This window comes from Cucumis sativus, chromosome 1 (genome assembly GCF_000004075.3).
Source record: "Cucumis sativus cultivar 9930 chromosome 1, Cucumber_9930_V3, whole genome shotgun sequence".
NCBI classification, from domain to species: Eukaryota; Viridiplantae; Streptophyta; class Magnoliopsida; order Cucurbitales; family Cucurbitaceae; genus Cucumis; species Cucumis sativus.
In genome coordinates this window covers 24,884,032-24,902,801 of record NC_026655.2, presented here as the reverse complement: position 1 = coordinate 24,902,801, position 18,770 = coordinate 24,884,032, and the positions used below count along the sequence as shown (strand labels likewise).

At 32.6% G+C, this 18,770-nt stretch overlaps 3 protein-coding genes across 5 annotated transcripts; 2 read left to right on the top strand and 1 right to left on the bottom strand.

Annotated features, from left to right (window-relative positions):
* Positions 1-3,355: 3,355 nt before the first annotated feature.
* LOC101214934 (sodium/hydrogen exchanger 2) lies at positions 3,356-10,234 on the top strand. The gene is made up of 15 exons (XM_004135599.3): positions 3,356-3,875; positions 4,170-4,490; positions 4,628-4,746; positions 5,921-6,018; positions 6,333-6,392; positions 6,482-6,528; positions 6,617-6,811; positions 6,918-6,964; positions 7,795-7,861; positions 7,954-8,054; positions 8,134-8,235; positions 8,464-8,602; positions 8,680-8,742; positions 9,047-9,130; positions 9,508-10,234. Exons 2-15 carry the CDS (start codon positions 4,317-4,319, stop codon positions 9,808-9,810), a joined length of 1,599 nt encoding a protein of 532 aa, XP_004135647.1. The 5' UTR covers positions 3,356-3,875; positions 4,170-4,316; the 3' UTR covers positions 9,811-10,234.
* Positions 10,235-11,976: 1,742 nt separating this feature from the next.
* SOD (superoxide dismutase [Cu-Zn]-like) lies at positions 11,977-15,028 on the bottom strand. 3 transcript variants are annotated; one of them, XM_011659851.2, is made up of 8 exons: positions 14,882-15,028; positions 14,154-14,241; positions 13,973-14,074; positions 13,748-13,843; positions 13,469-13,500; positions 13,308-13,383; positions 12,315-12,368; positions 11,977-12,196 (listed from the first exon to the last, which is right to left on the bottom strand). In XM_011659851.2, exons 2-8 carry the CDS (start codon positions 14,227-14,229, stop codon positions 12,174-12,176), a joined length of 459 nt encoding a protein of 152 aa, XP_011658153.1. In that variant the 5' UTR covers positions 14,230-14,241; positions 14,882-15,028; the 3' UTR covers positions 11,977-12,173.
* A 1,188-nt stretch (positions 15,029-16,216) lies between these two features.
* Positions 16,217-18,073, top strand: LOC101215650 (40S ribosomal protein S25-2). The gene is made up of 4 exons (XM_004135602.3): positions 16,217-16,371; positions 16,460-16,534; positions 16,909-17,043; positions 17,752-18,073. Exons 1-4 carry the CDS (start codon positions 16,369-16,371, stop codon positions 17,863-17,865), a joined length of 327 nt encoding a protein of 108 aa, XP_004135650.1. The 5' UTR covers positions 16,217-16,368; the 3' UTR covers positions 17,866-18,073.
* The last annotated feature ends 697 nt before the right edge of the window (positions 18,074-18,770 follow it).

Genomic DNA, 18,770 nt, shown 5'->3' with positions numbered 1-18,770 from the left:
AAAAGAAAAAGAGAAAGGTAAGTTTGAAAGTAAAGGTCCGTGATTCTCCAACAAAATCAAAATAAAAGTTTCATACAATCCTTCATGTGATTCTCATCTATCTCTTTCTTTTTCTCTTTCTTTTTGTTTTCTTTTGTTTTTTTTCTTTTTCTAATATATAATATAATAATAATAAGATTAATTTTCATAAATATAACAACACATAAAATACTTACGATTTTTTTTAATTTTTTCCAAACTGTTATTTGGTTATTCAAGATCTATTGAGTTTAAAGATCATCAAATCTAAATTGATCATGTACAAAAAAAGAATAGTCAAATCTAAATGATACTATACTAAAAATTTGTTTAAATTTGATTACCCAAATTTAAATATCAAATACAACCTACTGTCTATCAATTTTTTTTTAACTAAATGCAAAATTAAAATGATCGTATACCAACCAAATCTAAACAAACTTTTACCAAATATATTATGAGAACTGTGTACTTTTTTCATTTTCAAAATTGTTGTCTAGAATAAATATTTGGTTGTTTCGATATATTTTCATTTTAAATTTTTTAATAATAATAAAAATAAAAAAGATTTAACTAGATCATTCACTAATTTCTTGCCAAGTGGACTCCATTTTCACCAAGGAAAAAAAAAGAAGAAAAGAAAAGAAAGCTTTTAATTTTGTTTTCTCCCTTAAATTTTGGTTTATACAAATCCAATTTTGATGCTATTTGATTTGAAACTTTTTTAAATCATTTGTTTAGATCTTCATTCTTCAATTTAATTTTATAAAACTTAGGTCTCTCACTTTTTAAATTGATACTCTCCCCTACCTAATCGAGTAATAATTGAATAAAACAATTCTTACTTCGTCTTCGTCTTCGTCATCTTAATCTATGATTTGATTGAAATGGATGCAACTCAAATGCATTTAAGTAATTTTCCTTTGTTGTTCCATTCTAAATTTATAATATTAAATTTTCATTGATGGATCAATGTTGATGGACCTGACATTGTCATAGATCATTAATCAATCAATTTTATTATATCATACAAAAATTTGTGAAACATATAAATTAATGGAAAACTGAAAAAAACAGCTCATAATACCTTTTTTTCATATTGCAAATTTGTTGAATACGGTGATAATCAAACAGTAATTTTAAAAATAGTCACTAACATGAGCATTTTATCAATATTTAGAACAATAATTTTTATTGATGTTTATCCCTCATTTCAATTCTAGAAAGTTGAAAACGGCTTTAAATTTTAGAATTTTGAAATCCAATAAATGATTTAAATTATTTATTTAGTTTGAAACAAGGAAATTATGTATTTAAAATTTCATGTTTAGATATTAATCGAAAAGGAAAAAAAACATTAAGAATGTCCTAATATAATCTTTTATCTATTAGTGTGTTAATTCAAAATTAGAAAACGATAAATATCAATTACATAATTTACTTTGAATTTCTATGACGTGAAATCATTTTGGATTTAAAAATAATTTTCAAACAGATAATTAAGGTTAAACTTAATCTCATACTCTTCGTTTTTCCTACACTCTTCACTATTTTAAATCAAACAACTCTCTGAATTGTACAAAGTGTTTTTCAGAAAACCTAATTTTTTTCTTTTGTAAAATTGTGATTTGACCTTAAATACCTTAAAAATTATTTCATGAAAATCGGTAGCATATAGCATTCCAAAAAATATTTAAATAACAATGGAAAAGGAAAACTCTATTGAAAATTCAAAGGAAAAGAAAAAACAATACATAAATTGTAAACCACAAAAGAATGAATAATGATGAATTTGACAAGTAATGAAGTTTAATAATCAAACTATTAAGACATAGTGATGATTTTGACAACCTTTACTAAAATAAACAAAATTTGAAAAAATATTTTCTATTTATTTATTTACTTTTCTTTTGTGGAGAAAAATATAAATAAATAAATAATGAACTTCTTGAGATGAGTTTCCCTACGGTACGAACGGACCTACAATAACAAATGTGGGGGAAGAGTAAAAAGAAGAAATGTACGACTCTCGTGGGGTCCTTTTACATGTGATGTGATCACATTAATATATAATGTATTCATTTAATCAACTTCGCCGTACTTTACTAAATATCTCTCGTATCTCTCTCTCTCCATATATTTTTCGATAAATTACGAAACTCGCCTTTGAAGTATGATGAGAATTGCGAGTATACTTTCAAATGTTCATTTGTAAAAATTGAGTTTTCAGAGTTGTATATATGTGTAAATGATAACTTTTTTATTCTTAAGGTGAGAGGTTCGATCTTCCACCTCACAATTGTTGTACTAAAAAACATGCAGTAAGTTTGAGAATTCAGTTTTTGTTATTTTGGGTCGATTTCTACAATTGTTGTAAGGTTGATAACTCAAATTTTTTATTTCATTTGAAAGTTGATGATGTAATTACATTTGAGGTAAGAGGTGAGAGGTTTAATCTTCCATCTTACAATTGTTGAGTTTGAAAATTTGATTTTTGTTATTTTGGGTCGATTTCTATAATTGTTGTAAGTTTGAGGACTCGATTTCTTTTTTCATTTGAAGGTGTAATTGCAACCGCTACTACTACACTTCAAGAGTGATTTTTGCAATTTGGTCTCATGTTTTTAAATTTTTATCTTTTAATTTGTTATCTATTAGATAGAAATTTATAGTTAATGTTTAATATAACTCTAAATTTGGTACAAAATCCAACGTGAAGGACTAAATTTTGTAATTTTGAAAGTTAAAAGAGATTAAATAAATACATGATCAAAATTCATATACTTAAATTTGTAATTAATATTCTTTTAGATCTATAACATGTGAGGTTGGAGAATATTTTTAGATTAGATTAAAAAGAAAATTCTATGTGTTAATAATTGATAAAATTTTAAAATCAAGCTTTTTACCTACATACACAAAATTTACCGTTAAAAGGAATCTTAAACACTTTTTAAAGTGTTATTCGACAAGTCAATGAAAATCGAACTTATTATACGTTTTTCTTAAGTTCAAAGAGTTAATGTATTGGATTTAATAGTTAAGGTTTGAAAAGAAGATTACATACAATGACTATAACATAACATGAGGGATGAGGGATATTTCTACGTCCATACCATTAAGCAAAAATGGTATCACAACTAACTCAAATTTGATACATTATTGCATGAGATCGTTGCAAGGAATACTAAAATTTTTGTATTATTCTACCATGAATGACGGTGTCCAATAATTTGTTTGAAATGTTGGAGGTTATGATGAAGGGTGAAGATGGGCGATGTGTATTGTGTGTAGTTCATGTGAGATGTAGTATATAAAAGAACTCATATGAGCCGTTTATGTCCCCTATCTCTCTCTCTTCCACTCTGTTCTTCCGCATCATACGCCTGTCTCTGCTTTCTCTCTCTAAAAATCTGTTTTTTGTTTCTTTTTTTTCCATTCTAATTCTTCCCATTTTCTATAATCTTTCTAGAATTTTCACACCCAAAAGTTTTTTTTTTTCTCTTTTCTATCTATCTCCGTTGATTTGATTTGAACACAGTTGATTTTCGGCCACAATTTTCACTTATTTCTCCGTGTTTGTGTTTCATGATTCATTTCCAATTCGTTAGTTTCTAATCTTTTTGTGTCCTTTTGGTTGAAGCTCTCGGGCTCTTGATTCTCTTCGAGACGCTTTGTCTTGATTGAATACAGGGGCTGGAAGCTTCCTGATTTCTTGAAACTCCAACTGGGGATTGGTTTTTATTAAATTTTCTGATGCTCTTTTGAATTTTGTTCATTGGGTTTCGTGGTTCTTTCAATCGAAGAAGATTCCTGAGCTTTGTTTTGTGAATGTTGTGTCGATTCCGACTTTATAGGTGAGTGTTTGATTGTGTTTTTCTGTCTATCCATTTCAATGCGTTGGAGTTTTTGTGTGTTCTTATTGGATTTCTTGTTGCTGAGAGAACAGAGCAAGGAGGAATAATAAAGGAAATTTGGGTTGAATCGTTGAATTTTATGCAGTGGCGAGGATATGTTGTTTCTGTATTAGTTAATTTATATTTGGGGTTGGGTGATTTATCTTGGTTTAATATTCATTTAATGTTTCAGTAGGATTTATTGTTATTTCGATCCAATCTAAACAGTTTATTTTAAATGGTGTTGGAATGCAGGGATTTCATTGTTTATGAGGATGAATAGTTGTTGAGATGGACAGTTCGGAGACCTAGATTCTGTATATTCTGTTGTATAAAGGAAGTGGGAATATTTTGGTTTTGGATTCGTTTTGTTGCGATTCTTTCATCGAAGTGGCTGATAAAATGACTCCCATTTTGAGTTATGTTGTGTCTAAATGGCAAGCGTTGTCCACTTCTGACCACGCCTCTGTTGTTTCCATTAACTTGTTTGTGGCACTTCTCTGTGCTTGTATTGTCATTGGTCATCTTCTTGAGGAGACCCGGTGGATGAATGAGTCCATCACCGCACTCTTTATTGTGAGTTTGCTATTCTCATCTTATGTCTTTTGATCATAAAAAATAAAAAAGGAAACAAAGGATAAATAAAAGATTAACTTTGCTATCATGGATCTTGATGGTGTTAGTTAAATTACTGTTTCACCTTTTTGTTTCAGGGTTTGTTTACTGGAATCATCATTTTACTAGTTAGTGGTGGGAAAAGTTCGCATCTATTGCTCTTTAGCGAAGACACGTTCTTCATTTATCTTCTGCCTCCGATTATATTCAACGCCGGGTAAAGTTTCTGCACCATATGATTCATGATGCCTGGGACAAATTTATACTAGTAGTGGTCCTTTTATAAATCATAAGCAATGGGTGACTTGTTTTTCTTCATGCGTAATTGTTGACCATGACCACAAGTACACTTGTTCTGTATGCTGGTTTATTTAGAAAGAATTCAGATCGTAGAATTGAACTTGTTGTCATTTGTGCTATGCATGGTAACCTAAAGTTCTGATCCAGTATGTTGTTCTAGAAGTTGAAGCAAACATCTTCTATTGACGTTGATTTAGATTTTAGCCAATTCATTGTTTTTCATGATCTGTTTAGGCTAATAAAGTTGTAGTTGAACGTAGTACAATAACACTAATGATTTGGACCACCTTTGGCTTTCGTTCTTCAATCTTCAATTCTGCATTTTATTGAAAATAATTTCTTCTGAAAGCTTTCTTAGGACCTTATTGAGTTGTTTTCTTGTATTCAATTCAATACAATTTAGAGATATTGGTGTTCTTGTATTCTACTGCTTTGTTATTCCCTTGTAGCTATTTCTTTACTATTCTTGTAGTTACTGTTTATTGACTCTATTACTGGTGAATTGAATTCAATAGAAGAAAATAGACTCTTCCATACAAGTTATAATTTGGTGGTAGAAGAATTATATGGATTGTGGAAGAAGTCAATATGAATTGCCTTACTGCAGTCAGCAACTATAACATTGACTACTCTACACATGTATAGTGTATCAATGGTTGTTGTGTACTTCGAAAGAAATTTTTTGAAGTTTATTCATGATCATCTTCAACAACAATCTTACATGCTTTGGATTTGTGATAAATCACAATAAACATTGTAATCCAGTTACTTTTATTTAACAAAGATGACCAGAATCCTTTTCATTTTCTTTTTCTCTTGTTTGTCATTTTTTTGAAACAGGAGTGTTTTACTATTCTTGATCTGGGAATAGGAACCAAAGAACTATTAAAACAATTAGATGTATGGAGGGCTGAAATTCCATGTCATTATTGTGATTTAATTGTTTTTTTTTTCTTTCTAATAATCCTCTTTTGTAAAAAAGCTCATCTAGCAAGCAACGGCGTTCTGGATAAAGGCTACTTTTAGTGTAGCATATCATACTACTCTGTCCCTGTGCTGTTGTCTTGGCTGATCTCCTCCTTCTGCATCAGGTTTCAGGTGAAAAAGAAGCAGTTCTTTGTTAACTTTATGACCATTATGATGTTTGGCGCAATTGGTACATTAGTCTCTTGTTCAGTCATCTCATTAGGTATATCTTCAGACTATACTTCTATTTTTTATCTTATATTCTTCCATAGTGTGAATACTTAATTTTGGTAGTAAGTTGAACAATGATGAGAAATCTTTCTCATATTATTCATTCATTGTCAATAATTTTCTGTAGTTAATTATCAATTATTTTTTGCTTGAGGCTGATGCTTAATACTACTCCGGAACCTTACAATTTCTCCAAAGTCTTGATGGTCTAAAATTTCCTTTTAAAAGAAAAGTTAAACAAAAGCAACCAGAAAATCTTCTTTTTCTGCCAATCAGTGCCTGATACAATTGTGGTGCCTGGTACAGGAGCTTTTCAGTTATTTAAGAAAATGGATGTTGGATCTCTCGAAATTGCTGATATTTTAGGTACATCCTTATTTTTTTACATATCTCCTTTTCTGTTATCTCTGTCGTTGATCTTATCTTTTAAGACTTGCCTTAATATTCGACTGCAGCAATTGGAGCTATATTTGCCGCAACAGATTCTGTATGCACGTTGCAGGTGTGAGATGTAGCAATGATATACTTGGTTCATTTATATTGTAGTCTAGCTGGGCATCTAAAGGGACTTTATACATTTGATGGTGCAGATATTAAACCAGGATGAAACCCCTCTACTTTACAGTCTAGTATTTGGGGAGGGTGTAGTGAATGACGCCACATCTGTGGTGCTTTTCAATGCAATTCAGAGCTTAGATCTCAGTAAAGTTGATGCAACAGTTGGTTTGCATTTTATTGGGAGCTTCTTTTATTTATTTTCAACCAGCACTTTACTCGGAGTATTTGTGAGTCCTCTCCCTCTTCATCAATCTCTCTCTACCGTTCTGTATGGATGCAAGTAAACTGTTTGTTGTAATATTAACAACAAATCACATACGCGTACACTTACAGGTTGGCTTGCTGAGTGCTTATGTCATCAAAAAGTTATATTTTGGCAGGTATATAACTTTTCGAACTAAAGTTTTTTAAATTATTCTTCTTTTAGACTCTCTTGGACTATTCTTAATGCATGATTGGGTGACCAACAAGTGACTGGTGGCAGTGCAATAATTATTTGTGCTTTCATAATTCCTAATAATTAAAGATTCGTTTTGTTATCAATAACTAACTAAGAGGTCAGGAGTTCAATCCACAATGGCTACCTACCTAGAAATTAATTTCCTATGAGTTTCCTTGACACCCAAATGTTGTAGGGTAGGCGGGTGTCTGGTGTGATTAGTCGAGGTGCACGTAAGTTGACTCGGACACTCACAGATATAAAAAAAAAATTTAAAATCCGTCTTGTTATCAATAGTTTCAAGAATATTGACGATCAATGGTGTTTCTATGATTTTAATCTGTTATTAATGGTTGATTATGTACGATAACTCCCATAGATCTGAAAAGATACACCTAGGGAGTGGAGATGGCATGGGAGCTGTAATAGTAGTTAACCTATGCTGGCAAAAGATATCCATTTATGAAACCAAAGAATATTCATTGAAACCCTTCATCTAGTAGTGGCATGCATGCGGATAAGTCTTATAGTGATGAAACATTATATTTGACGTTGTTTCTGTAAACTCTTTCTATTATATCCAAATGAGAAAAAGAAAGAAACCCAAGCAACAATTTAGTATGCTGATCTGATTTTCCCTTATCTGTAAAGATACACCTTTCTGTTTCTTTTTGCCAACCATGTGTTCAGGAAGTATTATTGTATCTCGTTTCACAAGGAGTTTGATGGAATGAAATAACTTTCACTATTTAATGTTCTGATAAAATTCAGGCACTCAACAGATCGTGAGGTTGCTCTTATGATACTCATGGCATATCTTTCTTATATGCTGGCTGAAGTAAGTATTTGGTATTACTAGATTGAACTCTACTTGCTTATATATACATTGTCAATGACCATCTTTGCTCTTACTTGGTGGATATTCTGCAGTTACTAGATTTGAGTGGCATTCTCACGGTGTTCTTTTGTGGAATTGTAATGTCACATTATACCTGGCATAATGTGACTGAGAGCTCAAGAGTTACCACCAAGTATGAAATTCTTCAAACTCTTGTAATTCTCTCAAAGTGATACTTGTTAACTAAAGCATCTTTTTATCTGCTATAACAGGCATGCTTTTGCCACCTTATCCTTCATTTCTGAGACGTTTATCTTCGTCTATGTCGGCATGGATGCATTGGACATTGAGAAGTGGAGCTTTGTTAGTGATAGGTATGGAAAGTTTTCTTTTTTCTTACTTCAATCATGTGCAGAGTAGAGTATTCAAACTCTAGCCTCTTGGTTGAGGGAATAGCCTTAACAAGTTGAGGTATATCAGGCTGACGTATAACTTATAAGTTAGTTAACTGAATGCATCACATATTAGCTATCCTTCGCTTGCTTTTCATTAAATATTTCAGAATTTGCTATCTTTCACCAACTTCTTATCTGATATTGCAGTCCGGGGACATCAGTTGCTGTGAGCGCAATATTACTAGGCCTTGTTATGGTTGGAAGAGCTGCTTTTGTTTTTCCGTTGTCATTTATATCAAACTTGGCTAAAAAATCTGCTAGCGAGAAAATTACCTTCCGGGAACAAGTATGTATGCTTTGACCTTGGTTTTACTTGTGCGATTAAGTTCCTGCTTTTGAACCATCAACTTTTTGCTACTGTAGGTTATCATTTGGTGGGCTGGTCTCATGAGAGGGGCTGTCTCTATTGCTTTAGCTTATCATCAGGTAGTTTGTGGGCAACAATAAACTCGTGTTGTATTGTTCCAATTTATTGTTATGAAGATGTAATTCTGTGGTATGGATATCTGCATGTTCTTGTACCATGGCTGTTTGAGCTTCGAAAAGTCGAAAAAGTGAAAAGGCACTTCTTGAAATTTTCTATCTGATTTCGAAATTTTTAGTTTGTCTTCTTTCTTTTTTCTCAACTACAGTACTTTTCGATCCAGCTCGTTTATCATTGTTTACTTTTTATTAAAACCCGTTATCACTAAATCCATTGCGGATGATCATTCTCTCTTTGTAAATACAGTTCACTAGAGCTGGGCACACTCAACTTCGAGGGAATGCAATGATGATCACCAGTACCATCACTGTTGTCCTCTTCAGCACGATGGTATGGTGCCATTCTTCTTCTGTTTTAATTCCTTCATATTAAATCCTAGTAATTGGCTTATATTCTGTTAGTTGATATTACATTTGTCTGTTAGTTTATGCTTTTGGATTACATAGTATCAAAGCAAATGATTCATAAGGTTCTGTTTTCAAATCTCTCAAATGTTATTTCTTCTACATCTTTCAAGCCACAAGTGTTAAGATGATATTCAATTTACCATCACCAATTAACTTGAGTTTTTGGGTCCATGGATCTTTCTTTTTTCCTTTTCTCTGTGTTTTATGTGGTAGTTGAGCCTAAAGAATCTACGCGTCGTTTTTCATGTTATATTAGCTTTGTTCATGATTTTTCTTGTATATGGCGATGATTGTCTACAGGTGTTTGGATTATTGACCAAGCCTCTTATTAACTGTTTGATACCTCAACCAAAACACACCACCAGCATGCTATCGGACCCTGGGACTCCAAAGTCATTCTCGGTTCCACTACTTGGAAGTGCACAGGAGTCAGAGCTGGATCTTCCTCGTCCAAGCAGTATACGTGCACTCCTTGCGACTCCTACACACACTGTTCATCGCTACTGGCGAAAGTTCGACGATGCCTTCATGCGTCCAATGTTTGGGGGTCGGGGTTTTGTTCCTTTTGTTCCAGGATCGCCAACCGAAAGGGGTCGACACTGAGAACAAACCCCCACTCAGGATGCTTTAAACAATGTAAGATATGTAAATCAAGATGGATAATTTACTTTGCCATGTCAAGTTTTCGAGCAGCAGACAAGGGCAGGTGGTGTGTACCGCACGTTTGCTAGGAATGGCGTGATGCGGAGCTGATGGAATTTGTTGATTCTCTCTTGCCTGTTTGCTGCCCTCTTATTTTTGGTACAAATCGTTATGGTTTGTTTTTTGTATTTCGTTGTGAGTATTTGTTTTGGTAATATGACATTGATTAGTATAGTGCGAAGGACAATATGGAAATGGGTTAAATTTTTGTATTCTCATTCTTTTTTAAGAGAGAAAAATGTGTGAAGTTGGTTATAGGATTGTCCCACCTTAGTGCCTTTTTTTCTTTCTGTTTTTGTTTATGATATGATACAAATATTTTGAATACCTTAAACTTAAACAACTAACACATTTTGTAACTTAACATTTTATTTAATCTCTTATTTTCATATTTAGGTGATTTATAAAAAATGTCATAAGATCCCTAACTCTTCACGAATTGGTTTATCATAAAATGCCAAAAATGAGAAAAATCTCATACAAAATTAAATTGAACTAAGTCATATCAAACCGAATTATATACGTAGTTTAGTGACTGACAATCTCGAGCCACCAAGCATTAAGTCCAGTAAAGGTTGTCTCCCTATTCTAAATCTTGGACAATCTCGAACCTCAAAAAGCAAGTCCTATAAAATTTTCCTTTTTGTTTTGAATCTCAATAGATGTCGGATTAACATTTAACCGAGTTTTAAAAACAAAACCTTTATAAATATTACTTCAATTTAATTTAATTCTCGTGTGATTTGATTTCTCGTGTGATTTGATTCGATTTTGAAATCGATTTCAACATATCAACATAACAAAAACTCACACAATCGACGTCGATTCGTTTCCAAATATTTCATATAAACACCTCTTTCACTCTCAAACCTGAAATTTATGTAGTTTATAGTGTAACTATGCGTCTCAATCATATCCTCTCTAAGTGTTTATTTTGAAACAGATTTTATATAAAGAATTTAAATAAAAGTGAAGTCTTTCAGGAACATTTTTGTATGCCCTAAATGTACGTTTGAAGTAATGAACATGTTTCTTCGCTATGTTTTAGTCAAGGGAATTGGGCGAGCCACTCCCAATGCTTCATTCAAGTCTTAGAAATGTCTTATTGTCTTGATCAAGGGAACAAGGTAGTGTACTTCAAGAAATTCCCTAATACTCAACGAGTCATTTGTGATCACAACGTTCCCACAAATCTCGATGTATCATTTAACACGACCTCACAACCAAAACCAACAATACAAATATACCCATATTTGCTTACTTTATGTGTGAAAGTTTACTCGATGGTTAAACTAAACATAACAAAAGTTTTCATTCAATTTTAATTAAAATGACGTGAAAAGTTGTAGTTAGGATCGAGTAGCAACCGTCAAGAGCTAGGAAAAGTAATTAGGATTAAGTAGCAAGTGCGAGTATGAAGCATCAAAGCATCGAGGCCACCATAAAAAATGACCATTTTCCAAATTAGTAAACCCCAGTCAAAATATTCCTCTCATATCTATGTAGTTAAAAAGGCCACTAAAATTCCTTCTAATCTACTTTATTCTTCCTTCCTAAACCTTCTTTGCTAGTCTTCATGTTTTCAACTATTTGACCTTTATTAAGAACTTTTTTCTCACTTTTCTCCTTTAATATATTCCTTCAATTCCTATAAAATAAAATCAAACAAATCCTCCCTATTGTTGGACCTTCCAAAAAGAGATCTAAACGAATATGGAATATCATTAGGTATACGTACATTGGTCATCCAATTCGAGCATCCTTGACAGATGATCAAACTTGGAAACGAATGGGAATCAGCCTAGGCAGAGTAGATTTATCTTGTGTATTTTAAATGAAGTCCTAGTCAAATCAGGGTCTCTCCTAGCAACCACTGATAGAAACTGCTTAGTTGAACCATAATACTAGAAGGAGTTGGAAATGAAATCAAACCTAAACTAGCTTCTGACACAGCTAACTCTCATAGGGTCAATGAGTAGGTTTCCACTCTGAATAGTTTTTCCTTTCGTGTAACCTGTGAGGCTTCTAGTTTATGTGTGTGTGTGTGATTTAAAAAGAAAAAAAAAAAGAAACCAAATTTCCAGAAATATATTAATAAAACAGCAGACAAGTATGGATAAGTGAAAGATCTAATCGTCACAAAAGAAGAAAAGGTACAGTGATGTGTTTTTATTCATTCACGAGAGTTTAGGAATATTCCTGGAAGCACTAGAGAGCACTTGGGTTCAATGCTTCCACAGTAACGGCAACGAAGGCAACAAATTTTAACCTTGCAGACCAATAATGCCTGGAAATAAAACGACAATAAATGCAATCAAGAAATATGGAGAACGGCAGATAACTTTGAAAAGGGAATTGTAGAATGGAAGAAAAAGTAATATTTCTTAGGAACCGAATTCGCATACCACAGGCTACTCTAGCACCAGCATTTCCTGTACTTGAGCTGAGTTCATGTCCACCTGTATGTCAAAAATGACCACTGATAAGAATATGCATAAAAAGGTACAATTTCAGAATGCTTTAGGGTACTTTGAGCAAAAATACAATAATAAAGTGTTTAATATTAAGAATAATTAATACTTTGCAATCTTAAAAGCACATTTGGGTGCACCTGAGTCAATAGATCACTCTACAAAAGCTTTCTCACAAAGCTCTTCTGGATGACATAATTTTTTTTCAGAAGCTACATAGTATTACTTCAAACTTGAAAGTTTAGAGTGAATAATACTTAAACTTATCCTTCCCATTAGCTATCATATTAGCTTAAGCATTTTAGACGGCAGTGATAGTTGAACATGGTTGTCAGTCCTATATCTGATCCCTACCATGTTATTTCCCCCTTTTAAATATTGATAATTGCTTTCTCAAGTTTCCAAACCCAACAGCCGAAGAGTGAATATGTATGAAAGTATTAATATTCACAAACTATCACCTCGACCTTATGCCAAATATCAGAAAGCATGGAACACCCAATATCTCCATAAAGGGAATACAACCTCAAGAAAGCATTTAAATGCAGTATTCTTTTTATTGCTCTCTTAAAGTTGGTTCTGATATCCTCCGTACTATCTATCAATAATCGTCAACCAACCAATCATCTTTTATGTTTTGTGTGTTCTAATTGCCCCATTTAATCATTTGAACTCTGTTACATAACTACTCTAGCCATACTACCTTTCTACAAGCACGTTCATAAGCATTATAGATGTAAAGAAAAAATGCAAAACAAGGGAGATTCTCACTACAAAATATTCCAAAAACAGTCACTTCTCTATTGTACAGCCTAGCTAATTGATAGTACTTTTCTTTTGGGTTTGAATATGGTAGATATAGCCCAGAAATATACTACTTGTAAAAGCTCAAAGAACTATCAAGTAGCAAATGGTTAGAGAAATTACCCTTGCCAAGATCATCAGGGTCTCCATGAACCACAACAGCCCTTCCGATAATGGATTCATGTCCACAGAGAGGAATCTGCATATATGATCTAAAGCTCAGAAAAAGGAGTAAGACCCTTACAATTGGATGCCCTAACACGATGAATTAAATAGGGACAAACCTGGCAGTCAGTAATGGTGAAGTTAGCCTTGCCTGTACAAAATATTCAAAGTATTAGCATTTAACCAGTAAATCAATAGAACAATGTTTGAATAAGGTATGAAATCCAACATCAAATTAGCTAAATATAAAGGAGAAATCTAAAACAACACAAAATAGCATACTTTTACAAATATACCTTAAGCCATTATAATGTAAAAGATATACAAAAAAGGAAATGGAGCACAACACGACAAGAATAAAACTTACTCAATGAATTGTTAAAGAATGAGAAACATACCATCTTCACCAACGATAATGTTCCCTAAATCACCGGCATGGCGGTTCTCGTCCTCGGGAGCACCATGTTGTTTTCCAGCAGGGTTGAAATGTGGCCCTGTAAATATTTTGAGAAATTTTAATGTTGAGATAAATTAAATGATCTATATTCAATTTTTTAACAAACATCTACGTTCCTTCAAAATAGAAAGGCCAAATAAAAGATCTTAAATGTCTAAAACGATACCAGTCGACATGCAGCCATTGGTTGTGTCACCTAAGGCGTGAACATGGAATCCATGAAGCCCGGGCTTGAGACCAGAAACATTACCCGTAACAGTGGTTGGACCTGAAAACTCTTTGGACTAAGTACAAGATAGAAAAGAAATGAACATAGACCGTCTACACGAAACCATTAACCAGATTACCGTCTCCTTCTTGGGTGAAAAAGATAGTTCCACTAACACCCTCACTACTTCCAAGAACAGCCACAGCCTTCACCATCTTTCCTGTGATCTAACACACTTCAACATAATTAGAATAAAACCAACAAAAACATGAGATCAACAAAAGAAACCAATGAATTAAGAATACGACACCACCCAATTACGATATCCTTCACACGAAACATCATTTTGGCAATTCATAACTTCAACTCATGTGCAGAAAGGACCAAAATAATTAGTCGAGCAATGTATTTTTACAAAAAAAAACCCTCTTTCATTGACAGAAATGAAAGAATATATACAAGAGAACACACAAGAAAACAAGCTCAACAAAAAAAGCACATCACTTCAAAGAAAAAAACGAAAAAACAAGACCAAACTCAAAATTCTGTAAGGTGGGTATAAAATTAGACCGATTATTAAGAGTACCCACAAGTTCAATACAATCTAAAATCAGTCAACGACATCGAATAATGAACAAAAACAACCAACACAGTCATGATGCGCAATTAACAGTACAAAATCCCACTAATAGAAGGCGGAATCACATCATCGGGAAGCATGTAACCAATAATTTAAGCTGAATACATGTAAAATTTCGAGAAAAACATCATTAATTAGAAGGAGCTAAAACAGCTAAACCCAGATCAAATTGAAGAAAAACAAGGGATATGAAAGGCAAAAAAAATGATGGGAAAGAGGGAGCTGACCTCAGAACACCCCTTGGACAGAAGAAAGAGAAGGCAGAGGTGAGATTGAACGAAAGGAAGAGTCTAGAAATGAAGAAAGCTTAGGGCTTTTGGAAATTTATATAGAGGACTCCATGTGTTAATACTTCAATAGTGAAATTAATGTGTTGGTCCGTGTAGTTTGATTTCGTAATTTTGTAAGAGGTCAGTACGCACGTGAAGCACGTGGCTACTTAATTTTCCACCAAAATTTATAATTTGAGAAATAATATTATCCGTAAAACAGGAAAGTGGATACACACTATCGTTTTAAGTATTAGAATAAACTTACTTGTTATTTACGACGTTCATTCTAATCGAATTTCAGTTACATTATATTTATCGTTTAGGTATATTAACTAAAATGTATACGAGTATATGTTTATTAGGTTAACAAAATTATCGATTTATTTGATTATTTCTTTTATCCTCCTACGATAATCTTATAATTAATCAAATCATTTAATAGTTAATGTTATTAAATTGCTTATTTGTATGATTAGTTGTCTTTCAAATTCAATAACTTTTCTCTCTAACATATTTCTATAAAAAATATAGTTAAGTTTTATATAGCTTTTTCTTAAATATAAAAGTCCAACGAAATCTTTACACAGTACATAATAATTTTTAAAATGATAAAAATCACATACCCAATAGGCAATACACGATCTTATAGAATGATCGTGTAAGTTTTGATACGCGATCTTGTGCACAATGCACTAAGTTTGTTCGAGTGCACTGAGACTGTTTGAGATGAAAGCCAAAAGTGTAGAACTACATGATCCGTACTCCATTTTAAATGATGACTTTTAAATTTAAACGATCGTGTAGATCATGATACACCATCTTGAGCATTTATTGCAACGAGATGAAAGAATTTGATCTTTAATTCATTCGATCTCAGTATACAATGCCCTGATAAGTTCCATAATGAAAGAATTCTTCTTTTTGTTATTGTATCTTGGGCCTTAGCGGTAATAAGATGACTTGATATGAAAAAATTATACATTTATTTTATTTGAAATCGAACATATATTGCTTCAAGATGAAAGACTTTTGCTTTTAGTTGTTCGATCTTGAACCTTATTTGTATCCCTTTGGTCCGAGTTCGAGTTAATAAATTATAAAAAGAATATAAAATTCATGAAAAAATGATAGCCCATTGTAAACTTTCCTTATTTTGTTAAAGGAGTAGTAAATATTTAGCAGTTATGATATATTTATGTAAATTTTGTATGGGTATTGATGTATTATCAAGGAGAAAATAAAAAACTGGGCCGACATAAAAAGCCCAGGAGAGATAAATGAAAATTGGGCCAATATTCAGCCCATTTAGTAAATTTCGAAACCCTACTTTGAGGGTTTTTATTGACCTAAGTCTCATACATCTCTGAATTCGTTCGGCGTTCCTCTCTTCTCTTCTGCATCTTCACCAGCACATCCAACTCCGGCGGTGCAACTTCGATTCCATGGTAAAACTCTTGTCTACTCTCTTCCTTTTCCGTGAATCGGAATCTTCAGCTCACTTATTTACTCTTCCCGCTTTGATGATTATTTTAGGCGCCAAAGAAGGATAAGGCTCCTCCACCGTCTTCCAAGCCTGCCAAATCTGGCGGAGGAAAGCAGAAGAAGAAGGTGACGTTCCCGACTATATTTAGATTCATAGCTGAACTCTGTTTTGAATTATGTTAAGATTTCGTTGTATCATGCTGAGGTTACTTTTGCGAGTGTTATATCGTCTAGGCTGGAAGGGTTTTGAGAGCATTTGTTATATTGTTTGTTTAGTTTGTCTATGATAGTATGATGTCCCGTATGAGATGGGTTTCTGCCCCTTTTACTAAAATTTGCTTGCTTTCAAGCTCTATGAGGATTAGGATGATGAATAAGAGGAAAATGTATGTGGTCACCATGAACTTACAATCTTTTGTTTTGGTTTTTTTTTTTTTTTTTGTAAATTTTAGATTATGCAGTTTTCTTGTTTCTAATTCTGTTTGTTGTTCATACAACAGAAGTGGAGTAAGGGAAAGCAAAAGGAGAAGGTCAACAACATGGTTTTGTTTGATCAAGGAACTTATGACAAGCTTCTTGTTGAAGTTCCCAAGTACAAACTTGTCACTCTTTCAATCTTGTCCGATAGATTGAGGGTACGTTTTTCAGTCTCTTCTTATCCATAACGTGGAATATGCTTTCTGATTTTTCTTGCTCGTATATTCCATCACAATGATTCTTTTCAAGTTCACGATCTGAACAGTGTTCATACTTTTTCATGAAAAACTATGTTTAAAATGTTTGATTCATTCAATACTACTTCTATCCAAACTTATGTTAGACATGAGATCCAACATTAGGTTAGTATCAAAGACCTAATTATCAATGACACAATGAATACTGCATTCTTCCTACTCCAAATATCATTTCTACAATTGTGAATATGAATTCTAGAATCAAAATCTAAGAAGTACCAATACATGAAGGATCTCCTAGTCGACTTGACACTTTTTTTTTAAAAAAAAAGGATGTTTAAGAACGTATATCGTTTTTATACCTACCATAAACTCAAAGTAAATGGGTTGGTGAATCAATATGTTTAAAAATTTAGTTTGAACTATTTCATACTTAAATTTAAGTATTCTATACATGTCTAACACATTTGTCGTCTTAAAAAGTATTTGATACATGTCCAATAAATGTACCAAGAGTTGTGGCCGATATGTGTCAAACACATCATTTGAACTCAGAATGATTATTTGATTCTTGGTCTTCGGTATTCTTTTATGTAGTTTGGGAACATGATTTGATTGAACTGCACGGTTGTATGTTGACAAATCATTTTATGTCATTTGAATTATCAGATCAATGGATCTCTTGCAAGAAGAGCAATCAAGGATTTGATGGCCAGAGGTCTCATCAGAATGGTGTCTGCTCATGCCAGCCAGGAGATTTACACAAGGGCTACCAATACCTAATTTCCCTTTCATTAGTCTTTTGAGTTCGCCATGAATTAGCTTCTTTACTCTCTAGCTTTTGGCTTTTGGTTTCAAGGTCTCATTCACATGGATGCTATAATTTTGCCATTTTTGACTTGTGATATCTTTCTTGTTGATCACTATTTTTATATTTATCAATTTTAGACTTCTGAAAATTTAGTTCAAATTCACTTCTTTAAAGGCTTAATTTCATCTTTGTTGTGCAGTTTGGTTAACACCCAATAGGAACGTGTCATCTTTGTAGAAAGACTCAAACCTAAATACATATAATATAGCTAAAGCAAAAATGAGATCATTACAAAGTGTTTAGGGCATTTTTTATGTAATACGAGTTCAAATAAAAGAAAATATATAATACCAATGAATTATATACTTCAAATGTTCACTGATTAATTCAATTTGGAATCTTGTTAATTTAGTTATTTAATAGAAAGGAAACGCACAATTACTTAATTAGAGGGAGATATCTAAGGTAAACAGAGAAAAATGCGAATTTGAAGATAAAATGGATCAACAAAGTCTTTGTTGTAACAAATTAACAGTGCAAGTTTTCTTTCTTCTTCTATTAGATGTTCTCAACATTATTATCCAAATCTCAATGTATTCTCAATTTTGAACGTCTTTTTCTTGTGCATCAAACTAAAGGAACTCATCATCACTCACTTAGCTACTAATATATTGTACACTGTACGTGAGTGAGTAACAAGATGGGAATCATGGTCTGAGAAACCAATAAAGAGCATCAATAGGACATTATATTATCTATTTAAAAAATTGATTGAAACTCACATTCAAGTCATATTTAATGTTGAGAGAGATCTAAAAGGTCATAGTTTTGTTTAATGATAGATCCTTTTAAAATTGAATTGCTAGACGAAGCTAAT

Bases quoted from the DNA above. Each gene is read 5' to 3' on its own strand.
- SOD (XM_011659851.2), bottom strand. From the start codon at position 14,229: ATGGTGAAGGCTGTGGCTGTTCTTGGAAGTAGTGAGGGTGTTAGTGGA. The intron at 13,501-13,747 runs GTATGTTTCTCA...TATTTTGTACAG, and splicing joins CATTATCGTTGGTGAAGATG to GCAAGGCTAACTTCACCATT. The intron at 13,384-13,468 runs GTTTGTCCCTAT...TCATATATGCAG, and splicing joins TCACCATTACTGACTGCCAG to ATTCCTCTCTGTGGACATGA.
- LOC101215650 (XM_004135602.3), top strand. The intron at 16,535-16,908 runs GTGACGTTCCCG...TTCATACAACAG, and splicing joins GAGGAAAGCAGAAGAAGAAG to AAGTGGAGTAAGGGAAAGCA. The intron at 17,044-17,751 runs GTACGTTTTTCA...TTGAATTATCAG, and splicing joins TCTTGTCCGATAGATTGAGG to ATCAATGGATCTCTTGCAAG.
- LOC101214934 (XM_004135599.3), top strand. From the start codon at position 4,317: ATGACTCCCATTTTGAGTTATGTTGTGTCTAAATGGCAAGCGTTGTCC. The intron at 4,747-5,920 runs GTAAAGTTTCTG...CTTCTGCATCAG, and splicing joins CCGATTATATTCAACGCCGG to GTTTCAGGTGAAAAAGAAGC. The intron at 6,019-6,332 runs GTATATCTTCAG...TGCCTGGTACAG, and splicing joins TTGTTCAGTCATCTCATTAG to GAGCTTTTCAGTTATTTAAG.